Source organism: Anguilla anguilla, chromosome 4, assembly GCF_013347855.1.
Source record: "Anguilla anguilla isolate fAngAng1 chromosome 4, fAngAng1.pri, whole genome shotgun sequence".
Classification (NCBI taxonomy): Eukaryota; Metazoa; Chordata; class Actinopteri; order Anguilliformes; family Anguillidae; genus Anguilla; species Anguilla anguilla.
The window spans coordinates 19,355,626-19,377,075 of NC_049204.1; the positions used below are offsets into that span (position 1 = coordinate 19,355,626).

Genomic DNA, 21,450 nt, shown 5'->3' on the forward strand with positions numbered 1-21,450 from the left:
TTGTACAGGTGCGCCGAGGATCTGGATGGTTTGGTGCTTGTTTTTTTAAATGTAACGTTTTTTTTTGGGGGGGGGGGGGGGGGGGGGGTTATGCCTCCTGAATTATGTATAATGGACAAAAAGTACACACTCAGGACACTAATTGTGGCAAAATTCTAGACATTTGAGCAGCTGAGCTGCCAGCCCAGGTCAAAACCTGTTGAATCAAACAGCCAAAAACATTAACAAATCGCATTTACCCATATATCGCATTTGAAATTCCCCATATATAAACTTGACCACAATGACATGCTTAATGACCTCAAAAATTAAATTCCACTCGGCTTATCTACTACTTCTGATAGACAAAGCATAATTTTTAGCAGTCAACTGTGGGTGTGTGTTTTCTCTTGATATGGCAATATGATATGATATGGTAAAAAAAGCTAAACAGACTTTACAACTGACAGTGATTTGAATATGTTTTTTTTCCTATGAAGGAGCCTTATAACTTTGTATTTGATTTATTCTGAGGGTTACTTACTGGGAGTAGTTAATGGAAATGTGTTTTTATGTCAATAAAGATATTTTCAAAATAAAGCTATTGTAATTTTGCACACGTGCCGCGTTGCCCATGTTTTTGCCGCAATATTTAGAAGATTTCAGTTTAAAATTTCAGTTTCCTATCGTTTTGATATTGCCGTCTCAAAATGTCCTTTTGATATTGATTACAACTTGTAAATAGCACAGTATGGATGTTTGGGTCAAAGTGTAATCAGAAATTAACAGAGCCTAGTCATTTCACAAACCATTCTGGGTTTCATTAAAACATGATTTATTACAGAAGCCTACGCTGTCAAGATCTTTTTTGGTTCGAAGCCTGGCACAAAATCCAACAAGCCACGACGAGGTGCTGTGTACTAAGAAAAAATCAAATTCCCACAGTTATGTCTAAACTGAGACATCTAAAGGATTCCACATAGTATACAGCCAAAGTAAGTTGTAGCGACATAAAGTTCTTATTTCTATCGGACTATTAAGCTATAGGTTTGTCTAATTAACGGTTAAATGTTTGATATCACGGCACATCACTTTGTAGCTAATAAGAGATCATGCGACATAAGATGACATAAACTTCAAAAAAGAAAAAAAGGATTCATGTTGGCTTGCCAACAGTTAAGAAAAATCAGTGGGAACCAGTTAGCCGCCATGCTCTTGCTAAAACCTGGGCCATACAAGCGCTGCAGTGCAACACCGAAAAAAACCTTTCACTTGCAGGCTATTGTTAACTATCTTAAGCTAGGAAGGCAATGCAACAATTGTCATGACAGGAAGAAAGAATATCCTAATCGTAACTGCGAAAACCAAGAAACTCATCTGAAGAACATTTTGGATATAAATGTGATTTAAAATAACAAGCCACTCACTCTGTATTAAAACCATTGACGTGAAGGATCCTCATCTGCTTGACAATCGTGCTCTTTCCGGACTCCCCAGCCCCTTCGAGAAAGCAAAGAAATAACGACAGTTATCATTTAAAATTAACACTGCCTCCTTGTAGACGGTTTTTTGTGATGATGTATTGGCTAAATCCTTTAGAATCCAAGGCAATCGCAGATGGTGATTGTAACCAGATAGCAAGAGTAGCTATGTAGGCTACAGTAGCTACCTACAGCTGTCAACATAGCCTACGCGAGAGCTGATGTCGAAAACAGTAGTCTAACAGCATAATGTTAATGTTCTATTTTTACATCTTATCAAGAGCATTTCTGTCTTACCCAGTAAAAGAAGTCGATGTGTGGCTTTATACGCTAGTCTTTCTTTTTGCAACTGTTTTTCTATTTTTTTATTCGCTTCTCGCTGTGCCTTTTCGTCGATACGTTGATCTTCTGTTTTGCTGTTTCCTAAACAACCCATCTTCCGCTAAACTGTTTTCTTGGATTGAAAGTGTAAACGAATAACAAAATAAGTGGCTCGATTTCAAAATAAAATGAAGAAAACGGTGCAAAAAATCTGTATTTCGGTCTCTTCAACTCAGCACTGCCTCTTTCTGCAGCACCAGGAAATAACTGAACCGAAAGAGAAAAATCTCTTATAACCTACACCTACAATCACTTTTGATAGCCTATAGTTCATGTGCGAGACAAATAGGCTACCATAATATAATCTGCCTCTTGCATCCAGCGAAGTTTCCAACATCCCAGCCTAAATTTGTAATTATAAAGGGCACAACACTAACTATCAAAGTTGCAGGCTGGGCGTTCAGCCATATATGAATCTGCCGTTGACTAAAGCGGCGAACCTTCCTTTAGTGTCACCTTTCTTGTTTAGACAATTAAGTATTTCATTTCAGCAGGCTAGTAGATAATTGCTATAGGCTACGTAAATATGCTACGTTAATCTTGTTGGTCTTGAAAATAAGCGAAAGAAACGCCACTCAGACAACACAAAACAGCTCAATAATTAAAAATAAATAAATACATCTTATATTAGGGGAAGATACAGTCGTAAACAATACACAAGTCTCTCTGCTTCTATTCGACCGAATTTAGGTAACAACCGCACCCGTGGAATAAAGTTCCTGGTGGAAATAACTGGACTGGAGCGTAAGCTACCAACTTCGCGCGTGTGCAGAACGTATATATCTATACTTCATTTCGCAAGAGGTCCTCTGGTTAACTGTCTTTGGTCTAGCTCACGGTACTCGTGAGAAAGGTTACGAGAACGCCCTCAACTCACAACCCGCCATCGCACCAATAAACGCGCACTTTATCTAGTACAGGTAGCGCTAGAAATTATTTCCGAGGAATCGAACAATTTCAATTGATTGGTACTTCATTTTAGTACTGACCCATCAAGACCATATTAGTGGCCTTGCCATCAATAGGCTACTGCATTTTTCTGAGTGAGATCTCCATCAAGTTACGTCCCAGCATACAATTAACTATAGCCTACTGATGCTACATTCCTATTGTAAAGTGACATGCAAACAAAGAAGAAATGAAATACTTCCTTGTTGAAACAGGTTGGAATGTATTTCACTATACAGTCGCTCGCAAAATTTTGGCCTCTCTGATAATGACGGCTAAATGGACTAAAACTAAGAGGGGAGAAAAAGTCATACCTTATATAAGTTAAAGCACAGGTTGGACGCTCGGCTCATGAAACAACAATTCATAAGATTTTTATTTGTGTTTCTTTTTGTTGAGCACATTGTCGCCTGTGGTCATTTAGCCTGAGGATTTATCTAGTCATACAATTATAGGGTTCACAGGGAAAGGATGGGGGCATGGATAAGGATATTATACTAACATCTTCACCATATTCATCTAACAGCCAATGCCATGGTGTATTCTAACTTGCCAACACTTTTACTGTTAGGGACCAAGACAATTTCCAATCATAACAATTTCACAATTTCCAACATAAACTTTTTCCAGTGAACTCTAAATTAATTTCATATTATGTAATACATTCATATTAATGTAATATTACAAAATCTAATTTCCTTAACATAAAGCCCAGTGCCCAGTTCCGTAGATCTCTACTCATTAATACAGCACCCAGTGTTCACCCTCACAAACTATTCTAAACTTACAGTACAATAACTACATATTTATCCGTGTATGCTGCTGAATTTGTACTTCAAGTTTTTTGTATAATGTATCAGTCCTCAAAGGTTCATATGTGAATTTCTAAAATAGTACCTCTGGTCAAAGCCCTGCACTTAACCTCAAGGAATAAATAATAAAATTGATTGGTTCTGGTAGTAGATAGTGTAGCATTGTAAGCCAGTTTCATTTCATTGATACATCAGTTTGCTTATTATAGCAGGTCAATATCATAATCTGCTTCTGAACCTGTGTAGCTGTACAATATTGACTGTGCTTACAAAAAATGTATTCTTGCAATCCTGCAGATAAAATATTCAAAATAAAGCACTTGCAACATGTAAATTGAAGCTTTGAACACAGACTACCAGTTGCTATTTTTGTCAGCTAATAAGATACTAAAAGCCAGACACAGAAGCTTAGTCCTGGACTAAACTGAGTTTTCTATGCAGAATCTCTATTCAAAACAGAATTTAGCCCAAGACTAGGCTTAATCTGTGTCTGTGAAACTGGCCCTATAATTCCCTGGGCAGAAAGATTATCCAGTGAAAAATTATGCAGGCAAGCAATGTTATTGTATATAGCTGAGTGGTGGATGGCCATAGTGTGGATGCAGATGGCGCTTGTATATGCAGAACAATTACAAATCATTACATTACCTCTCTTCTCAGAACTGACTAAATTCAACATCTGCCCCCTAGTGGCCACATCCGGGGAAAACGTAACACTCATCCAGTTTCATAACTTTGTGATCCCAGTGGTGAGTATAGGTTTGCATGGTGGTAAAACTAAAATGAATCCTGTTTCTATCACAGCACTATTGCATCATATAATTTGAATGTAGCCTGAACTCAATAGTAAAGCAGGAACCCTTGAGAAATCCATTTCCATATAAAAATGCCATCCATAATTATTTTTGTGCACAAAAAGTTGCTGCAGATAAATAATTGTATGTAATAAGTATATCTGACCATATTAGGGATACCACCACAACCTATACATACTGCACATGGAATTACATATATCTATACAGCAAAACATGTTTTCTCACACTGAGAACCTCTCATGTTATTGAAGGGCCACATGGGATCCCAAGAGAACCAGTTGAAAACAAGTGATCATATTCCAAGACCACAATATGGTGTTGATTATTTTTACCCTTGTTTATTGTCAGAAACATCCCCAGGGGAAAATATTCCATTCAACCTCATTATTCTCATTAATACGACCATTATTGTTGTCCCATGAGGTCTACCTTCCAGAATGCTCTCAAATATAATCAGATTCCAACCCAAATGGATTTCAATGCCCTCTGGCTATCTGTCTCCCTCTAGTGGCTTTTGAAAAACTGAACACTTAGACATGAGCAAAACTCTTTTATCTTTTATCATCTTATAGCATTGTTCTTGCCTGCACAGGTGTGTACGTGTAAGTGTATATGTATGTATGAGAGAGTATATACTAATGATGTATGTGTACAGTGTCATTTGACATAAAATGCATACATATCCAACCTTTCAGTATTAAAACTGCCAAATTCAGTTCCCGAAATATGTACAATGTGTACATCCTGAGTATGGCCCCTTTTATGGAAGTCCAGCTATTTCTTATAAGTGCTGTCTTTGGACTCTGAGTAAATGAATTTGTTAAATAAATGCATTTATAATATGTACACTACTGTAGTTTGTACAAAGATATCACAAGAGACAAGGAATATAATGTATGCACTCAAGTAAGTCTCTCTGGACAAACAAATTCCATAAACATTAGTCCCTGTGACCACGCAATGTTAATACTGCACTGTGATCATAACATAAGAGAGGTACACATGCCTTACATTCATTAATGCTGAATAAATGGACCTTTATCCTGTCACCTCTTCTTTGCTCCATTTGACAAGGCACCATTTGACATTGTTGCAAGAAAAGTTAATGCAGAGCACAGTTCCTTCCTTATACAGGCAAACAGGTTCCATGGCAGGCCTTGGTCATGTAGAGCACATACTTCTCTCAACTGAATGCACAGTGATGGCTACAGATTAAGAAAGTATCCGACCAAGTTGCTTTTCCAACCCGACCACAGCCATAACAAGCTATGCAAGACATGCACAGGCGGTTATTCATTCCCCAAAGAGCTTGGTGGGGTTGTTGAAAAGGGTGGGGCTGGGGCTTTGTTAGAGTAAATATGTCCATTTCATTTTCACAGCTTTGGCTTTCATAATGACCCTGCCCGACACTTCAGAATAGAGAGAAAAACATCCAATACTGAAACATGTCAAAGCGCTGAAAACAAATCTTTGAAGGTCACCAAGTGTCCATTGTTGCACATTCCTAGTCACTGGCTCATTGCTTTGTTTTGGACTGCATGGGCTTTTATTGGATGGGTTGCTTTAAGTGAGTTTCAACAGGAAAGAGGCCCGATTTAGAAAGCAAGAGTGAAATTTTGGAAAGAAAACAGGATGCACATTTTTCCCTGAGAGAGCAGCAGGTGTGCAGGAAGCCAGGGAGAGGTCACAGCTGTTGATTCATCATTTAAACCAGGGCTGTGCAATTCTGTGGCTGCTAAGCATGGCCTCCCATTCCAACACACATCAAGGGTTAATTTCACCCCACCAAATAAAGTCGTATTTCAGAGTGACATAAAGAGTGACATGTTCTATGCTTCTTTATTGCTGAATCCATCTTGGACTCCACTGACAGAAAACCGAGGAAAAACTTAACTGAAGTAAAGCCTGACACACAACCCTGCCAAAGCTTTGAGTGGCTTACGTGAGGAGAGTGATACAGTCATGTACTTTACAGGAAAAACAATTGCAACTGCCAGGAAACTGTTGGTTATTTTGTTTTGGTTTTATTTTTGTTGCGAAGACTGCTGTCTGTCTTTCTGACCCCTGATTATATAACGTGCTTCATAACGGGAAGTGTTCCATTACCACAGGCACAAATTAGACTTTTTTCTCATTTTGTTCCCATAAGCCAAAACACCCAGTGTTTTAATTTTTACACAACTCAGATATGATTTGAAATGGAGTAATGAATATGGATAGTAATATTTCAAGAATTTACTGTGCCTAAATCGGGTTATTACAACGTTTATTTGGAGACTTTTTTGATAGAACAGCTATGACATGGATACTCAAATCTGGACCACAAATCCAAATCCAGCCCTGGTTTTATTTTCCCCAGGTAATTAACTTAACAATTAGTGCTGCTGATTGACCAAACTGTATTCACACCTGACTCCCAGGTAAAGGGAGGGTGAAAAACCAGCAGTTCTTGGACCTCAGTGGCTGTGATTTGAGTGACAGGGAGCCATGGGATCAAATTAAAGCTCCAGTCAGTAACACCCTGAGCCGACCAGAGGAGGATGGGTTTCCCCCTTGAGCCTGGTTCCTTCCGAGGTTTCTTCCCATCTGCCACAGGGAGTTTCTCCTTGCCACTGTTGCTTTACGCTTGCTCCTGTGGGGCTCTAGGCCAGGGTTATCTGTGAAGTGTACTGTGACAATTGTTGTGAAATACGCTATATAAATAAAATTTGATTGATTTGATTGATAACAAAATAACTCTTGTCAGGAGTTCAAAAATACATCTTGCAGTCAGGCACAAAGTTGAACTGAATGTTGAAACCACCATTCAGGTGAAGATAATGAACATTATCGTAGAGCAGTGCTGCTCAACTCTATTCCAGAAGGTCCACAGTCCGGTCCACAGGTCTTCAGCTTTCCCTAATTCCTTACTATGCTCTGAACTATGGAGGAAAACTCAGTTAGTTCAATAAAAAATCAATAACCAAATGAATTAAGTGGTAACACACCAGACTGAAATAAAAGCCTGGGATGCTGAAATTTGGCCATTGAGGCAAGCACTGTTGATTTTATTTTCCACCTGACCGTTAGTTGACTAATTAATGTTACTGTTTGGCCAGATACTATACTCACCTGGAGTCAGTCCCCTGATTAGAGGACAAGACTAAAAATCTGATTTGAGTATTCCTGCTGTGTGTGAAAACTGCAGTCTTCCAAGGCCAAGGTCCAAACGGTTATGGCATGGATACTAAAATCTGGCTCTCAGAGCCAGTAGTACAGTAATACCAGATCTTCAGAGAATGATTTAAAACTGACACACCAGGTGAGTGTAATTTCTGGCCAATCAGTGACATTACTGGACAATGTACAATCAGGCAGAAGAGAAAACTACCAGTACTACTGGCCTTGAGGCCAGCTTTGAGTATCCTGGGTTTATGGTTTTTATTGAGACAAGAACAACTGTAAACCCAGTGATAGCTGTAACATAGCTCACATTCTCTATACCTGCTGGTCAACAGTCAATAGGGCCTGCTCAGAAGAAACAAACTAGAAAACATTCAACAGAAACCTACAACTGAGCAGCTGCAAATGCCCCATCAGCATCAGAAAAAGCCATTCAAGCACCTGATCTCGATGAACTCAACCACCTCCAGAGGACACCCTACAAGAAAACACACATGTATTGCTCAAAAAATATACACGAATGCTGTTAACGTCTAGTCCTAAGCATCCCTATTACAAAGATCACTCAAGGAACAAGGCAGATCAGCACAGTCGTAACTGTTTCAGCCAGCGACCTCACACGGCATGGCTAACGCACTTCTTGTGTTGCGTGTGCCTATTATTTTAGCAAATAGCAAGCAAACATTGTGCAGTGTAGAAGCATTGTGCAGTGCAGTTCACAAATTTGGCAGACGTGCTAAGAACCTGCATCGGCTGCCCGTACGCACAACTGGTGAGTTTAAATAAAAGCATTATGACTACACAATAAGAGGGCTTGGTGGGATAACATATACCACATAATCACATTTGGTGAAGCTGGATGGCCAAACTTAACTTAACCCTCCTGTTATGTTGCGGGTCAAATTGACCCTTTTTAAAGTTTGAAAATCTAGGAAAAATACTTAAAATTATTTTTTCAGTATGAAACTTCTTCTACTGGCCTTAATTAGTGTAATCAACATTTTAAATGAAAATGGTTCATTTCATGTATTTGCAAACCCCCCCTGTATGGGGATTGACCCGGGAACATTTTTGCTGTACCTAAAAAATGAACAGAACAGGAGGGTTAACCCTCTTGTTGTCTTCATATTATGCATGCACCCCATGTCCACAGGGTAAAAAAGACACACCCTCCCCAGAACCCCTGTGATAAAGCCTCTTCACTGAATTTAAAACCCTAAATCAATATTTTTCACGTAGAAACAATCAATCACTCATAAATCGTAACTCTTTTCCTACTTCACAGTCCACAGAGACTATTTCTTCAGTCTACACCACCCGTTTTTTTCTACAACACACATCACACTTGATTTTTTGCTGTAATAGATGTGTGGCCCTTAACTTTGATTATGACTACTGATTTCATAACTGCAGGGTTAAAAAAGACTCTTAAGGTAGAATCTGCTCTGCTACATTCTGAGGGAGTGGCCCTGCTCAAAGCTCCCTTTCTTGAAATTCCAGATTCTATCTTAACAAGGGATCAAAATAGAGCTACTTGAGTTCAGCTCACAGGTTCCTGGTGCCGCTCTGATCCAGTACGATAAATAAACCCTTAAGCACAAAATTCCAGTGAGGCCCAACCTGCAAGCCCCGCACTGCATACTACCTTGAACACCTTAATAGCTCAACATCACCAATACATTAAAGTCTGAAGCCTGTAGAAAATGTTGTTGTGCATCAAAAGAAGTGTCCTGTAATCACAGAAGTGGTAAAGTTAGACAGTCTGCTGAGAAATCATTTGGCAACGACCCCAACTTCAGCTAAGAGCACCTTTGCACCACTCACCAAAGAGTGGGTCATTGCCAGTTGATTGCTCACAAACCATCACCTATAATTATGCTATGAGAGTAGAACAATGCAGCAGAGAATTTATGGAAGTACACACCACAGAAATAGCACAGACTTTGGACTACCCTTATTTGCTTCTATATATGGTAACAAGATATGAGAGTGAATGTACACATGTACTTAAGGGTCACCACTGAATAGTGGTTTCTTTTTCACTGTCTATAGTCTAGAACTCTATCGAAAACCAGAACAGTGAGGTCCTCACAACAGACACAGGACAGAGACTGAGGTCTGTATTCAATCAACATTCTCCTCAGCTTTGACCTATAAGTAGACTCAAGCTTCTCACTTTTTCTTCAAACTTTTGTTTGTCGAATTAGGCTCAATGATTGCGATTTAGACTAAGTGTGTTTCTAGCACAAAACAAAAGTTTTGCTTTTAATTATTGATCAAAGATAAAGACAAAGATTGATCGAATCCCAGCCAGAGACATCATAAGACTGAGAAAAAGCCTTGTCCATGTGGCCTTGTTTTTTGGGGAGGAGAGAGCTAAATGGACATAGAAGACACAGTTTTAAACTTGAACCGTTGAAATGGAATACACCCTCTCCCCTTTAGCTTGCTTGAATAGCCCTCAGCCACTCTAATATCCAGAGAACATCACACTGCTACCTGAGCAGATGAAGTTTGGAAAATGGGTGCTGCCACTGGTCTGGCCTGCATGGTTAATAGCTATGACATTCATCTGCCATGCACTTTTTGTGTTTTGGTATGAGCCTATCTTTGAGCATGCTACATCAAACAGACCTTGCAAGCAGCGGTAACTGCGGTTCACTTCCCAGCAGTATAAAGAGGCAATGAGTCACGGTGCGGAGTGACTGAAGCTTGACGGCTCTCTCCAGCACCAGGGGCTGGAGACACTGAGCAGGCCAACACTGTAAACCCACAACTCCACACAGCAAGGCAGTTTCTCATGAAATACAGCACCAGCTTAGAGGACACATCATATAAACTTTACAAATCATGTCTACATCCTGCAAGTTCACCTCCGGCGAAAACTCTCTGGCAGACAGATATTGTCAAACCTTAACTCAGGCAACCATTTTCCATCTATTTAGGTCGTCCTCAGACGAGCCCAGAAGTATTATTATTTAATAATGTTATAACATACATGCATCATTGTTGGAGACACAAAACTCCATAGATGCTTATAGCTTGAAATTCAATCAAGTCATGAACTTTCCACAAATCAAAAATGGAAAAACATGTCAGGAACAATGATAAACACCAAGTACCACTTTATCCTGTTTATTTTCTGGCAATTCTAGAATACAAAAGCTGTTCTCAAAAGCAACCATTAATTACACATGTGCAATCACTCACACAGCATGTTTCCATAAATAGAAGCAAACGAGGATAGTCCAAAGTCTGTGCTATTTTTGTTGATTGCACTTCCATAAATCTTCCACCATTTTGTTCTAATCTCATGTTCTGACTATAGAAGAAATAATGATGGATTGGGTTCAATGTTGCATATCCTTGATAAACTGTGAATGTTTAAAAGAAGCTGCAGGGCTTGGGTCAGTGTACTTTTAGAATAATTTCAGGATGTCTAACACACCTCAGTCAGTTTTTTATTGTTTCAGTGAGTTAGGTGACACACATCTATCATTCTGTCAAACATGTCTGTTACATTGTCGTAAAACTGCTTTATCTTCTTACCTCTGTCTTGGTAAAATTACTTTTAGTAGAGAAAAAAACCCTGATAACATCTGAATTAATTGATTGATGCAATAATAATAATTGGTTGCCACTTGTATCAGATTGACATTGTATATCCTTTTTCAATTTCAATATCATTTTCAAAGACTATTATTACTGCCTCAAAATTTTTCCTGTAAAATAAATGCAGGAAATTCCATGATGTTACTTTAAGGAAATATGTTTTTGTGATAATATTTTACAATATTTGGTGTCTTGTAGATGGTCTTGACAGCAAATACCAGTACGTATGCAAAACCAATTTTGGCAGCAGGCTTAATGTGAACTACAATACGCTATCCAATTTGTCAACACTACCAACAATATGCAAACTCACTATTAACCCTGACCGATAAGTCTGTCATAAAAACAAAGAATAGGAAGTGACATGCTCCTTATAACTACAATTACGGGCTGTAATACATTGTGACTTCCTCTGTTTTACCGGTCCACAGCCTTCCGAAGCCATTGAGTCAAAAATGTTCATTTCCTGGCCTCCTGGGAGCTCTAGTTCTATATGCAGGAGGACTTCATTTTTTTCTGGCTTCAAATGCTACAGGGTCTCTTAATCTGAAGGCACTGCAAGTTTAAGAAAATGTGGAAAATCTTTTGGAACACTGTAAAACTTTTTGTAAAGCATCACTAAATCAAATTTACACTGGCTAGAAAATAGTAGTCTTTTTTAAAACCTATTTTCGTAAATCACTGTCAGTTATGAAGGCTCACAGTCATTGACAAAATATTGTTACATGCATTAGCAGTACAAATGAACCTGGGCAGGTCTGGGCAGGAGACCTCAAACACAGTCAGCAGGGGTTCCCTTGTCATTCTCTAGACCTAGTGACCCTTCGTACCAAGAAAACAAACTAACTCGCCTTTGCTTTAGCATATTTTTCATGTAATTATGTAACCACTAATGTAATCAGTAAAAGATTTGGACCACCGAGGGGCACAAGTGGCTGCTGTTACTGAGTTTCAAAATGGTCAGCTTTCAGTGTTAGGAGAATGAAGAATATAACAACATTTTCCACTCAACTTCACACTCCATTCTCCTTTTTCAACCTTTTGTCTGAATTCTTCCCTGCACCCGATCATGCAAAGAACAAAGGTGACAAAATTCCTGCTGATAAGATCAGCTGTTTGTCCAGCTAATAGCTGATAAGTAACAGTACAGCTAGCCTGATTCTGCAAGTACTAATTCTCTAGGTTAAATAACAAGCAGCCAGGAACTATCAAACAAAGTACTATAGAACAAACTACAAACTTGACCTTGATGAGAAAATCACACAAACTCAGTTTAAATGACACTTTGTGACACCTTGTGTTATGTTAATGTCGTGTAACACACAAATCATTGCTTTTTTTAACCATTTTCAGATTACAGTAGAGTTGCCCTTCAGTTAATTGTGATTTTATAACATTTAATGTTTTGAGAAGATTTCTCATACATTAAGTTTATGAGAGACATCCTGGCGTTTTACAAATATGGTCCATTGTTATTTATGACAAGGGTGGGTCGTTATTTAAGGCTTCAAATACAATACGATTATAAATTCATTACAAATTCTTGTGATGGGATATTCATAGAATTGTGGCTGTAATTATGTGAAATAATTGGGCAAAACAAAAACAGACATTTCTAAGGCTCCATGTTGCTTTTCAGAGGGGTCAAATAATGCTCCCAAAAGCAACAGAGTGTAATGAAGAGAACTGGTGAATTATTATGATTCTTGTACTGGGTCACATATGGCTGTGAACAGCCTTTCCTTCACCAATCTGCATTAAAATTAATTTGTTGGGCTAATTGGCGGGTATCCAGCTAAAGCACTGGTGCTCAGTGTAGTGACCCCAACTGTGGTCAGTAGTCTGGACGGCCCTGTAAGTACTCCGAATGGCACTGCGCATTTGTGACAGCTCTGGTTGATCAGGAACCTGTGGTTTTCCGGCACAGGCTGTGCAAGACATCCTCCAGTCCTCCAGTGTCATAACTGAACAGAAGTGGTGCACCATGTAGTATAACGGGTAAGGAGCTGGTCTTGTAACCTAAAGGTTGCAGGTTGCAGGTTTGATTCCCGGGTAGGACACTGCTGTTGTACCCTGGAGCAAGGTATTTAACCCGCATTGCTTACGTGTATATCCAGCTGTATAAATGGATGCAATATAAATTCTATGTAAAAAGTTATGTATGTCACTCTGGATAAGAGTGGCTGCTAAATGCCTGTAATGTAATGTAATGCACTGCAAAACTTAAAGAAGCAGCAGCTGGCCTCATACACAATGGGGGACACTAGCGCTAGTACGTTTCTCCCAAACTGATACAGCATGTTGCAGCTGTGGGACATTCTTACAATTAAAGCTTGGCAATCCATATGAGAGCAAATAAAAATGGACATAAAATGTTAATGCATCCACTGTGAAATCCAAACGCCGAATCCGGTTTTTCTGTCCTCAAGTCATTTAGACTACACTCACAATTTATCTCATCCTATCCTGTCTGTAAAACTCAAATATGAATGCCCAAATTTACAGTAACAGCTGAAACAAACATAAAAAAGAAAAACTTGCATAGTACACAGAATATTGAAACCAAGTTTGCGGTGTATTTAACTGAATTAAGTGTGTGTATGACTCACACTTAATTAAATTAAATTCCTGATAGGATAATTGTAAATGATACACCTTTAGAAATAGTACAGACAAATAAGCAGATAAAGTGAAAATATCATTATTATATTTGGTATGTTTATATTGCAGGACATCTTGCATCCAGTCCTAATCTGGATTTCAGAGCAATTCCGAGGCAAGCAGGCTGTTGTGAGCAAAGATGATATTGACAAATAAATTTCAGTGCTTCCATTCGATATGTTTAATATCGCAATAAAATAGTGATTTTGGATCTTATTGCAGGCACTCTAGCTCCCTCTGAGTCACCAGAGCAAAATAATTATTTACTACAGACCAGAGCAAAAATGTGAATAAGGACGCAAGGGTTTTTCAACTGTTTATCTTTTATTGATGATTTAATATATAATTGAACCTAAGTGAAGTGTGAAAAATGTTTTTGTGGGAAAAAATCAGCAAGTGCTTGAATTCAACTGCACGGAAAGAGTTTAACAGGATGGATCGAACAATGTCAATGTCATTTCAACAAGGCTGATTCATGAATAAATGGACGCCCAACTGACTTCAGATGCGAGGTTAACATTTCGCACAGAAAAAACGCCCCCAATGCCCTTTTCGACAACATTCCTCGTACTATCCTGCCTTGGTCTCCGTGGATGACATTTAATCATCCGCATAGAGCTGGTTGTATTTTGGTTTAGCAACTTGCACAAATATGAGACGGTTATTGTGTCATGTGTAAATGTAATGTGTGTCTGCACTGAGCCAGCTTCTCCAGTGCTGTATTTTATTGAAGTCAGATTTCTCATTTGATATGTTCTCGCAAGTGGGATGGAGTAGCCTCATATTAGGAACCCTGAGTGCCAAATAGATATGCAATGTCACATTGACTAGTGGATAGTGGACAGTGACAGCTCAGCCCTGGCCTCCAAAGGGGACCTTTAAGCTTCAACACGTGTATATGCTGCCTGACAATGAATATGCGCTAAAAAATATGACCAAAACCAAAATGTGATTTAGAGAATCATATATGAAGCAGTTCTATCTAGCACTTTGTGGAGCATTCATAACAACACACACATATCATAGAATAATGTTAAATGACACCTGAACCATATATATATATATATATATATACAGTAACCAGTCTGACTATTAGGCCCAAAAGCCACAAAGAAACTGTAACAGGTAGCTCAAAATGTTATACCAATGCATCAATGCAACAATAAATTAGTAGTGTCATCGAGCAGCGCATCACTTAAAACGACTTCCCTTTCATTTATTTTTAAATAAGACTGAGAGAAGTAATTTCACCCGGGCTGAAAAGCACTGAAGCGCTTTTCTCGAATGTCATTCCTACGTTTTCCGTCCACCCGATACGTCGGTGGCAGTGATGTCTTTATTGAGGAGTAGGCCTAAATAATGATTTTTTAAAACAGTGGGTTAAAAGATTTCTGGTGCTCACTCCCTTGACAAAATGTGTTGGTAAATGTATATGAAAAGGGCATTAATACCTGCACTATGTGACTTATGATAAGTCCGAAGAATGCATGTCCGCACTCACACTTACCCAATAAAAGTAGTCGATGAGTCTGCTTGTATAGCCGTTTCTGCGCCTTCAGATACTCGTCTATTCTTTTACTTTCTTCATCTGCCTTCCTCCTGTCATCTTTATCCCATTTATTCGGCTTCGGGATGGTTTTATTCTGGAGTAGTTGTTGCTGTAGGGTTCTGTCCGCTTCGCCGCCGCTTCCATTCTGTATCAGCACTCCATCAGAGGGATTGCTGATGTTTTCGCAGCTAATCTGGTGGTGCAGCGGCTTAACTGGTGGTGCAGTTGAGTCGAGGGGCTGGTCTGAGTCCGATATGGAACCGCTGGGTTCACCAAAAAGTCGCGGACGCAAGCTGTAGCACAACCCCATTTTTATTTTCTATTTAATAGCAAAATGTGTCTAAATGTGTAAGAGGAGAGCGGAGTCCTTCAGTAGACGACGTGTGCTCTGATTCAACGCGGCATCATCACGCTGGAATTTAAACCGGATTGGTGAGTGAATTATACCCGCTCATTTGCTACGCTGTATGCCATTTCGCATTTTCTCTCTTAGGTCAGTGCGATTGGATTCTGTAGTCCGTGGATCTCCTGATCGATGTGGAAGCTGCTAGCCCACCTTACCGTAAATAAACCAAAAGCTGAACCTCATAAAAGGAAAACCATCCCCCAAGAAACGTCACGTTTCTGAACACGAACAAGAGGCAGAGAGTTCAGTAGCCTATCTTCAGCATCTGAGAGGCGTTATTTTCGGGTAATGCCTGTCTATACGCATGTGGAATTCTGGAACATTAAACTCTACATTGAGACATGAATTATGCTATCATAAAAACTGCGAATTTTGACGCATTGCACACCCTTTGGAGATATGTTATAAGTGAAATTAGATAGATTTTTTTATTTTTTGACGACGGTTAAAAAAGATGTCATAATACCTGCCATTTTTTTCTGAAAACAAATGAACTAGGCCTATAGATAACAGGAGCTTCTCTTCGACCAAATGTATCCTGTATATTTTTCTATATGAAATAAATGGCGTTGTTATTTGAATCAGAAACAACATAATCTTGTTCCTGTTTAATGCAGATCTATTTATCTGCTGCATCGGATTAAACTCTACTGCATTAGATTAAAGACTTTGAGAATGGTGTTAAAGCTTGGGGTTTTGGTGAGATTGTTACTTGTTTGTTTTAATTTTCTTAGCTATGTCTCCCAGGGAAAAAAGTTGCATCCCGTAACATTCTCAGAAAGTTTTGAATATTGAAAATGGAAAGCGCTGAATTATTTCTATAAATCCATTTTTGACGCATTGCACACCCTTTGGAGATATGTTATAAGTGAAATTAGATAGATTTTTTTGACGACGGTTAAAAAAGATGTCATAATACCTGCCATTTTTTTCTGAAAACAAATGAACTAGGCCTATAGATAACAGGAGCTTCTCTTCGACCAAATGTATCCTGTATATTTTTCTATATGAAATAAATGGCGTTGTTATTTGAATCAGAAACAACATAATCTTGTTCCTGTTTAATGCAGATCTATTTATCTGCTGCATCGGATTAAACTCTACTGCATTAGATTAAAGGCTTTGAGAATGGTGTTAAAGCTTGGGGTTTTGGTGAGATTGTTACTTGTTTGTTTTAATTTTCTTAGCTATGTCTCCCAGGGAAAAAAGTTGCATCCCGTAACATTCTCAGAAAGTTTTGAATATTGAAAATGGAAAGCGCTGAATTATTTCTATAAATCCATTTTTGTTCTTGTTCTGGGAGGGGATCTTTGGCAGCGTGGTGAAGGGAAAATGTGTAATGCCTTATTTTTGGAATACACGGAAAAAGTACTGGTGTTTTAGTGTTATTTTTAGATCACTGCTTTTGCCGCAATCACTTATTCCCACAGTTATGATAATCACCCCGGAGATCGCATATTTTGAAAGGTACTGGTGGTTTTTAACGACTCATCTAAAAAAACTACTGGAACTCTGTAGTGAGAAGGAGGAAATTATTATGTAATGTGTCTTCTGGCTACATACAACCTCAGCCATATAGTTATTTTGAAGCAGTTAGGATTAGTGTTTTTGCACTTACATTTCCCGACATTATGGCACTTGGCATGCCTTGCTCCTTTTATTCGGTTAAGAGTGCTGAAGCTCAGGGAATGGCGTGACACTGCAGTGAATAAAATGGCTTGTCTTCAGGCCAAGCAAGAGCCACTGGCGGCTCTGTTTACACTGAGCTAATTCCTGACCTAAGTCATCCCTTTCCTCTGGTTCCCTTAATGCTGTTGTTGAAGAGCAGTTTGGCCAGAAGCACATTACTGTCAGCTAATCCAAATACATACATTTTTTATCGTGCTGTACACTAATAAAAGCTATTGGATTACAGCTTGATATCAAGTGTGTTGAAACGAACAGAATGTACAACTTGGGAAGGAATAACAATGTGACAGCTTTAACAACTGATATGCACAGATAGAGAATGACTCCTATGTGAACTTCATTCAAAGGGCATGCTGATAACATTCCATTACTGGACTGTTTTTGTAATAGTCTATGAATGTTTTGAAAGTTGGTGAACTAAACTTTACAGAACATTACAAATCGTCCTGGTGAACAAATATATTGAAAACTATTGCTGTTTTTTTCCTCTTTTTTTTTTTTTTTTTTTTTGCAAATAAAGAATACTGCCACCTGCAAAGGTTCTCTGAAGCCTTCCCGGGCATTGTGTTGAGCTCGTTACTCAGTTTTACCAGCAGTTGTGTAATACAGCTGAAGGTGGAGTTCATGAGAGCGCTCGTCCCTTGAAGAGAACAAATAAAAAGCTATCAAAGTTTATGATATCCCAGGAAGAGGTGTGCCATCCAGAATACTAAAAATAAATTAATTAGTGAAACAAATGGTTATTGTAAATGATAATGATAGTGGTTGATCTTTTTTTGATTTATGGGCCATTGGTTCCGTTTATATAAATAAATAAATAAATAAGTAAATAAATAAATAAATAAATAAATAAATAAATAAATAAATAAATAAATAAATAAATAAATTTGATTTCAGTAGCAGCTTTTATGTTCTGATTTATGTTGATTGTTTTCTTTACGACAGTGAAATGATAAGACTCACCTGGTAAGAGTAATGAAATAGTTTTTACTCTTATGGCTCGTACTAGTAAATTAATTTGTTTCCGAGAATCATACCCAATAAAGGGATTGTGTTTCATGGAGTGACAGGTTTGGCAGAGGGAGAATATTTCAAATTTATTAGGCTACAGATCGCATAAATACGAGTGCGCATTGAATTAAGTAAAACAAGATTTTTTGACCTGAAACCAGAGTTATATTTTTATAGGTGTTGTAGCGTCCTCTTGTGGACATTATGTCCATAATTTATTACAGTAGAAGTCGCAAAGAACAATGTTAGCAATTCATTTGTTCCTTTTCTCGTGATGAGGAACATAATGGATAGGAGTGTATCCGTACGCCCATACCGTATTCGGAAATACACGTATAATACTTTGTACACATATTTTATTCTACCAGAATGGTATTCAATGTATATGCGAAAATTGGATTATCAGGGAAGCGAATGAATCAATTAAACGTGTCATATATATTGACATTTTGTCCATAATAAGACCACCACCGTCAATTGGTGCCATCATTGTGTTTGATGACAAGCTGACTAAACTCCCTGGAAATCCTATGCTCTAATGCATAATATAAAGACAAGATTTCCCAGCGAAAATATTATTGAGTGTAAGCTATTTATCTGTTCAGCGTCTTGTAGAAAGTATGGAGCTCATTACATAAACTCAGATAAGAGGTGAAAACTGGAGCGCTGTGTCGTTCTTTTAAATCTCTGCTCTCAGTTGTCCTATTAGTTTAATCATCCTCTGAAACCTTAACATTCCCTGTACTGTAAAATGCACATCAAATCTTATGATTATCTCATACTTTTTTGACAAGACATGTTTTGCCATACTTTAATTCCGGATATCTGTCAGTGTATGTGGATATAGCAAATGCATTAATTAGATAAATTAACTTATGGATTTAGTTGGAACAAAAGCCAATGTAAAAAGCGTCATCTATATGTAACAATAATTTTTGTTAAAGACAGCAAGTCTGGATGGTTGTTGGTAGATGATATATCTCCAGGAACAGGGTCGGGTAGCTCTGCTCTACACCTAAGCATAGATTTTGGGGTCACTAAAGATGGTCTAAAGGCATCCCATTAAACTTAGTAGACAAGAGGGTTGACCAATCGTGAACCAGTTATTGAGAGCAGCCAATCAGGACCTTCCTTCTCCAAGACTGCAGGTTTACACAGAAATATGCCACCCCCTCTTACAGCTTACCTTGCTGCCCTTTTACAGAGAGTCTACATGTTATTTGAGGACACTCTTTGATGTGTTTTGACTCTATAGCTTATAGGTATCTGAGCTATCCGCATGGACACACACATGGGCCAAATTAGAGAGTGAATCTCACTGCCGGTCTTTTCAAAATCTGCATTGTGCTTGCAGTCTGTAATAAACTGGATATTCAGTTAATTGACTTTTTGTTGTTAGTGTTTTTGTAGACATGCTGCACTGACCACTGCCTTCAGAACATGTCAGTGTTCACCCAGAGCACAGCACAATGTAGCATCCCTTTCTGCGCCATGCCCCCCTTCATTCACCCTGAACATTAATATGACGCACCTCACACAGATTTAGCCATTGGCTGTTTGTTTGGGATTGTGGTAATAACCAAATGGCCTCACACCATAGAACCTGATTTCATTTTCACTTTCCTCCAATGAATTTATCCAGAAAAATTTACAAAATAGGCTTAAGTGTCACTAGGGGGCGTTAGTACACCTTTTACAAGTGCCATTTTCATTTGGAAATATTTTTAAAAGTTAATATTACCCACCCCAAACTGAACTTAGTAGAAGGGCCGAGCATTCATTCTTACAATGCAGTCACATTGCAAGTATTTGTTTTTATAATGCAATCACATTTTAATTTGGGTGATTACTTGCCAGACGGTGCTTTTCAAAGACTAAAAACTCAAATCTAAATTTAACAGTGAGTCAAATAACAAATATTTGCTTGAATCCAGGCCTGAACCGGCCTCAGGTTATAGAAGCTACCCTTTTCCATTTCCTGGAAAATGAAAACCAATAAATGAATAAATAAATAAATAACAATAAACAGTAAACAAAAAACAAAATAAATTTGACTTCAAACATGCACACACACACACACACACTGTCATGTTTCTGTGTTTCCGTCTCTGTCTTTCCTTGTTGGGCCGCCAGATGGCGACACTTCTGTTTTGTATCCTGCTTGTACCCTGTTTAATTGTATTATTGTTTTCAATTGTTCAATTATTGTTTTTTGGTTGTCTCGTTTTCCCTTCCCTCTCTGTGGCCTGATTGTGCATTGTGCCCTGCTGTGTCTCGTCAGTGTCCTGTCTATTTAAGTCTTCTTATTCCCTGACTCGGGTGCTGGTTCCTTGTGTTTTTGCTTGTGTTTCCATGTGTCTTGCCTGAGCGTTTGCCCGTGTTTCCCCATGCCTGTTTTTGTCCACCTGTTTCTGCCCTGCCCGTTTGGCTTCTTTTTGGATTTTCTGTTTTCTGTTTTTGAGTTTTTGTTATTAAAATCTGTGAATTTCCGTTTTGGAGTTCTTGGGGGTTTTTTTTACTCTGCATTTGGGTCCATTCCGTCAACAACCCGGGACACACACACACTGATTTTCTTGATCCCACAGTTAAGAGGAACATGCGCATTGTTGCAACCTACTTGTCGCCAGCCAAGAGTGTCCACTACTGGAAATCCTGTGCAGGAACAACTCTATTCAGTACATAGCATGGCACAATACACAGCAGAACAAAGATGGTGATATACAATATCCTCAATGCATTAATTTTTGGCCGCCTGTTAGGAAAAGTGCGGTCTCTTTATGAAATTTAATATGCATCAGGGAGCTTTCACAGAACCTGTTTGGGGGGAGGGGGGTTGGGGGCTTCATTTTACACTGCAAAAGAGGAATTCTACCAGTCATAATGTCATAGTGACCTTGGTTATAATGATTTATAAAGGTCTCTGTTCAGTTCAAAAGACTCTTGC

At 38.6% G+C, this 21,450-nt stretch overlaps 1 protein-coding gene across 2 annotated transcripts in view; it reads right to left on the reverse strand.

Moving 5' to 3' along the window:
* gnal (guanine nucleotide binding protein (G protein), alpha activating activity polypeptide, olfactory type) overlaps nt 1–15,991 on the reverse strand; it is a 65,583-nt gene extending 49,592 nt beyond the window's left edge. Inside the window, exons 1-2 of one of the 2 annotated variants that reach the window (XM_035415735.1) lie at nt 15,359–15,991; nt 1,407–1,479 (exon numbers count right to left, since the gene is read on the reverse strand). In XM_035415735.1, the coding sequence (XP_035271626.1) occupies nt 1,407–1,479; nt 15,359–15,710 (425 nt within the window). In that variant the 5' untranslated portion in view covers nt 15,711–15,991. Of the gene's footprint in view, nt 1–1,406; nt 1,480–1,757; nt 2,584–15,358 lie in introns of those variants that run through there. The other variant, XM_035415736.1, reaches the window with a different exon arrangement.
* Nucleotides 15,992–21,450: the final 5,459 nt, after the last annotated feature.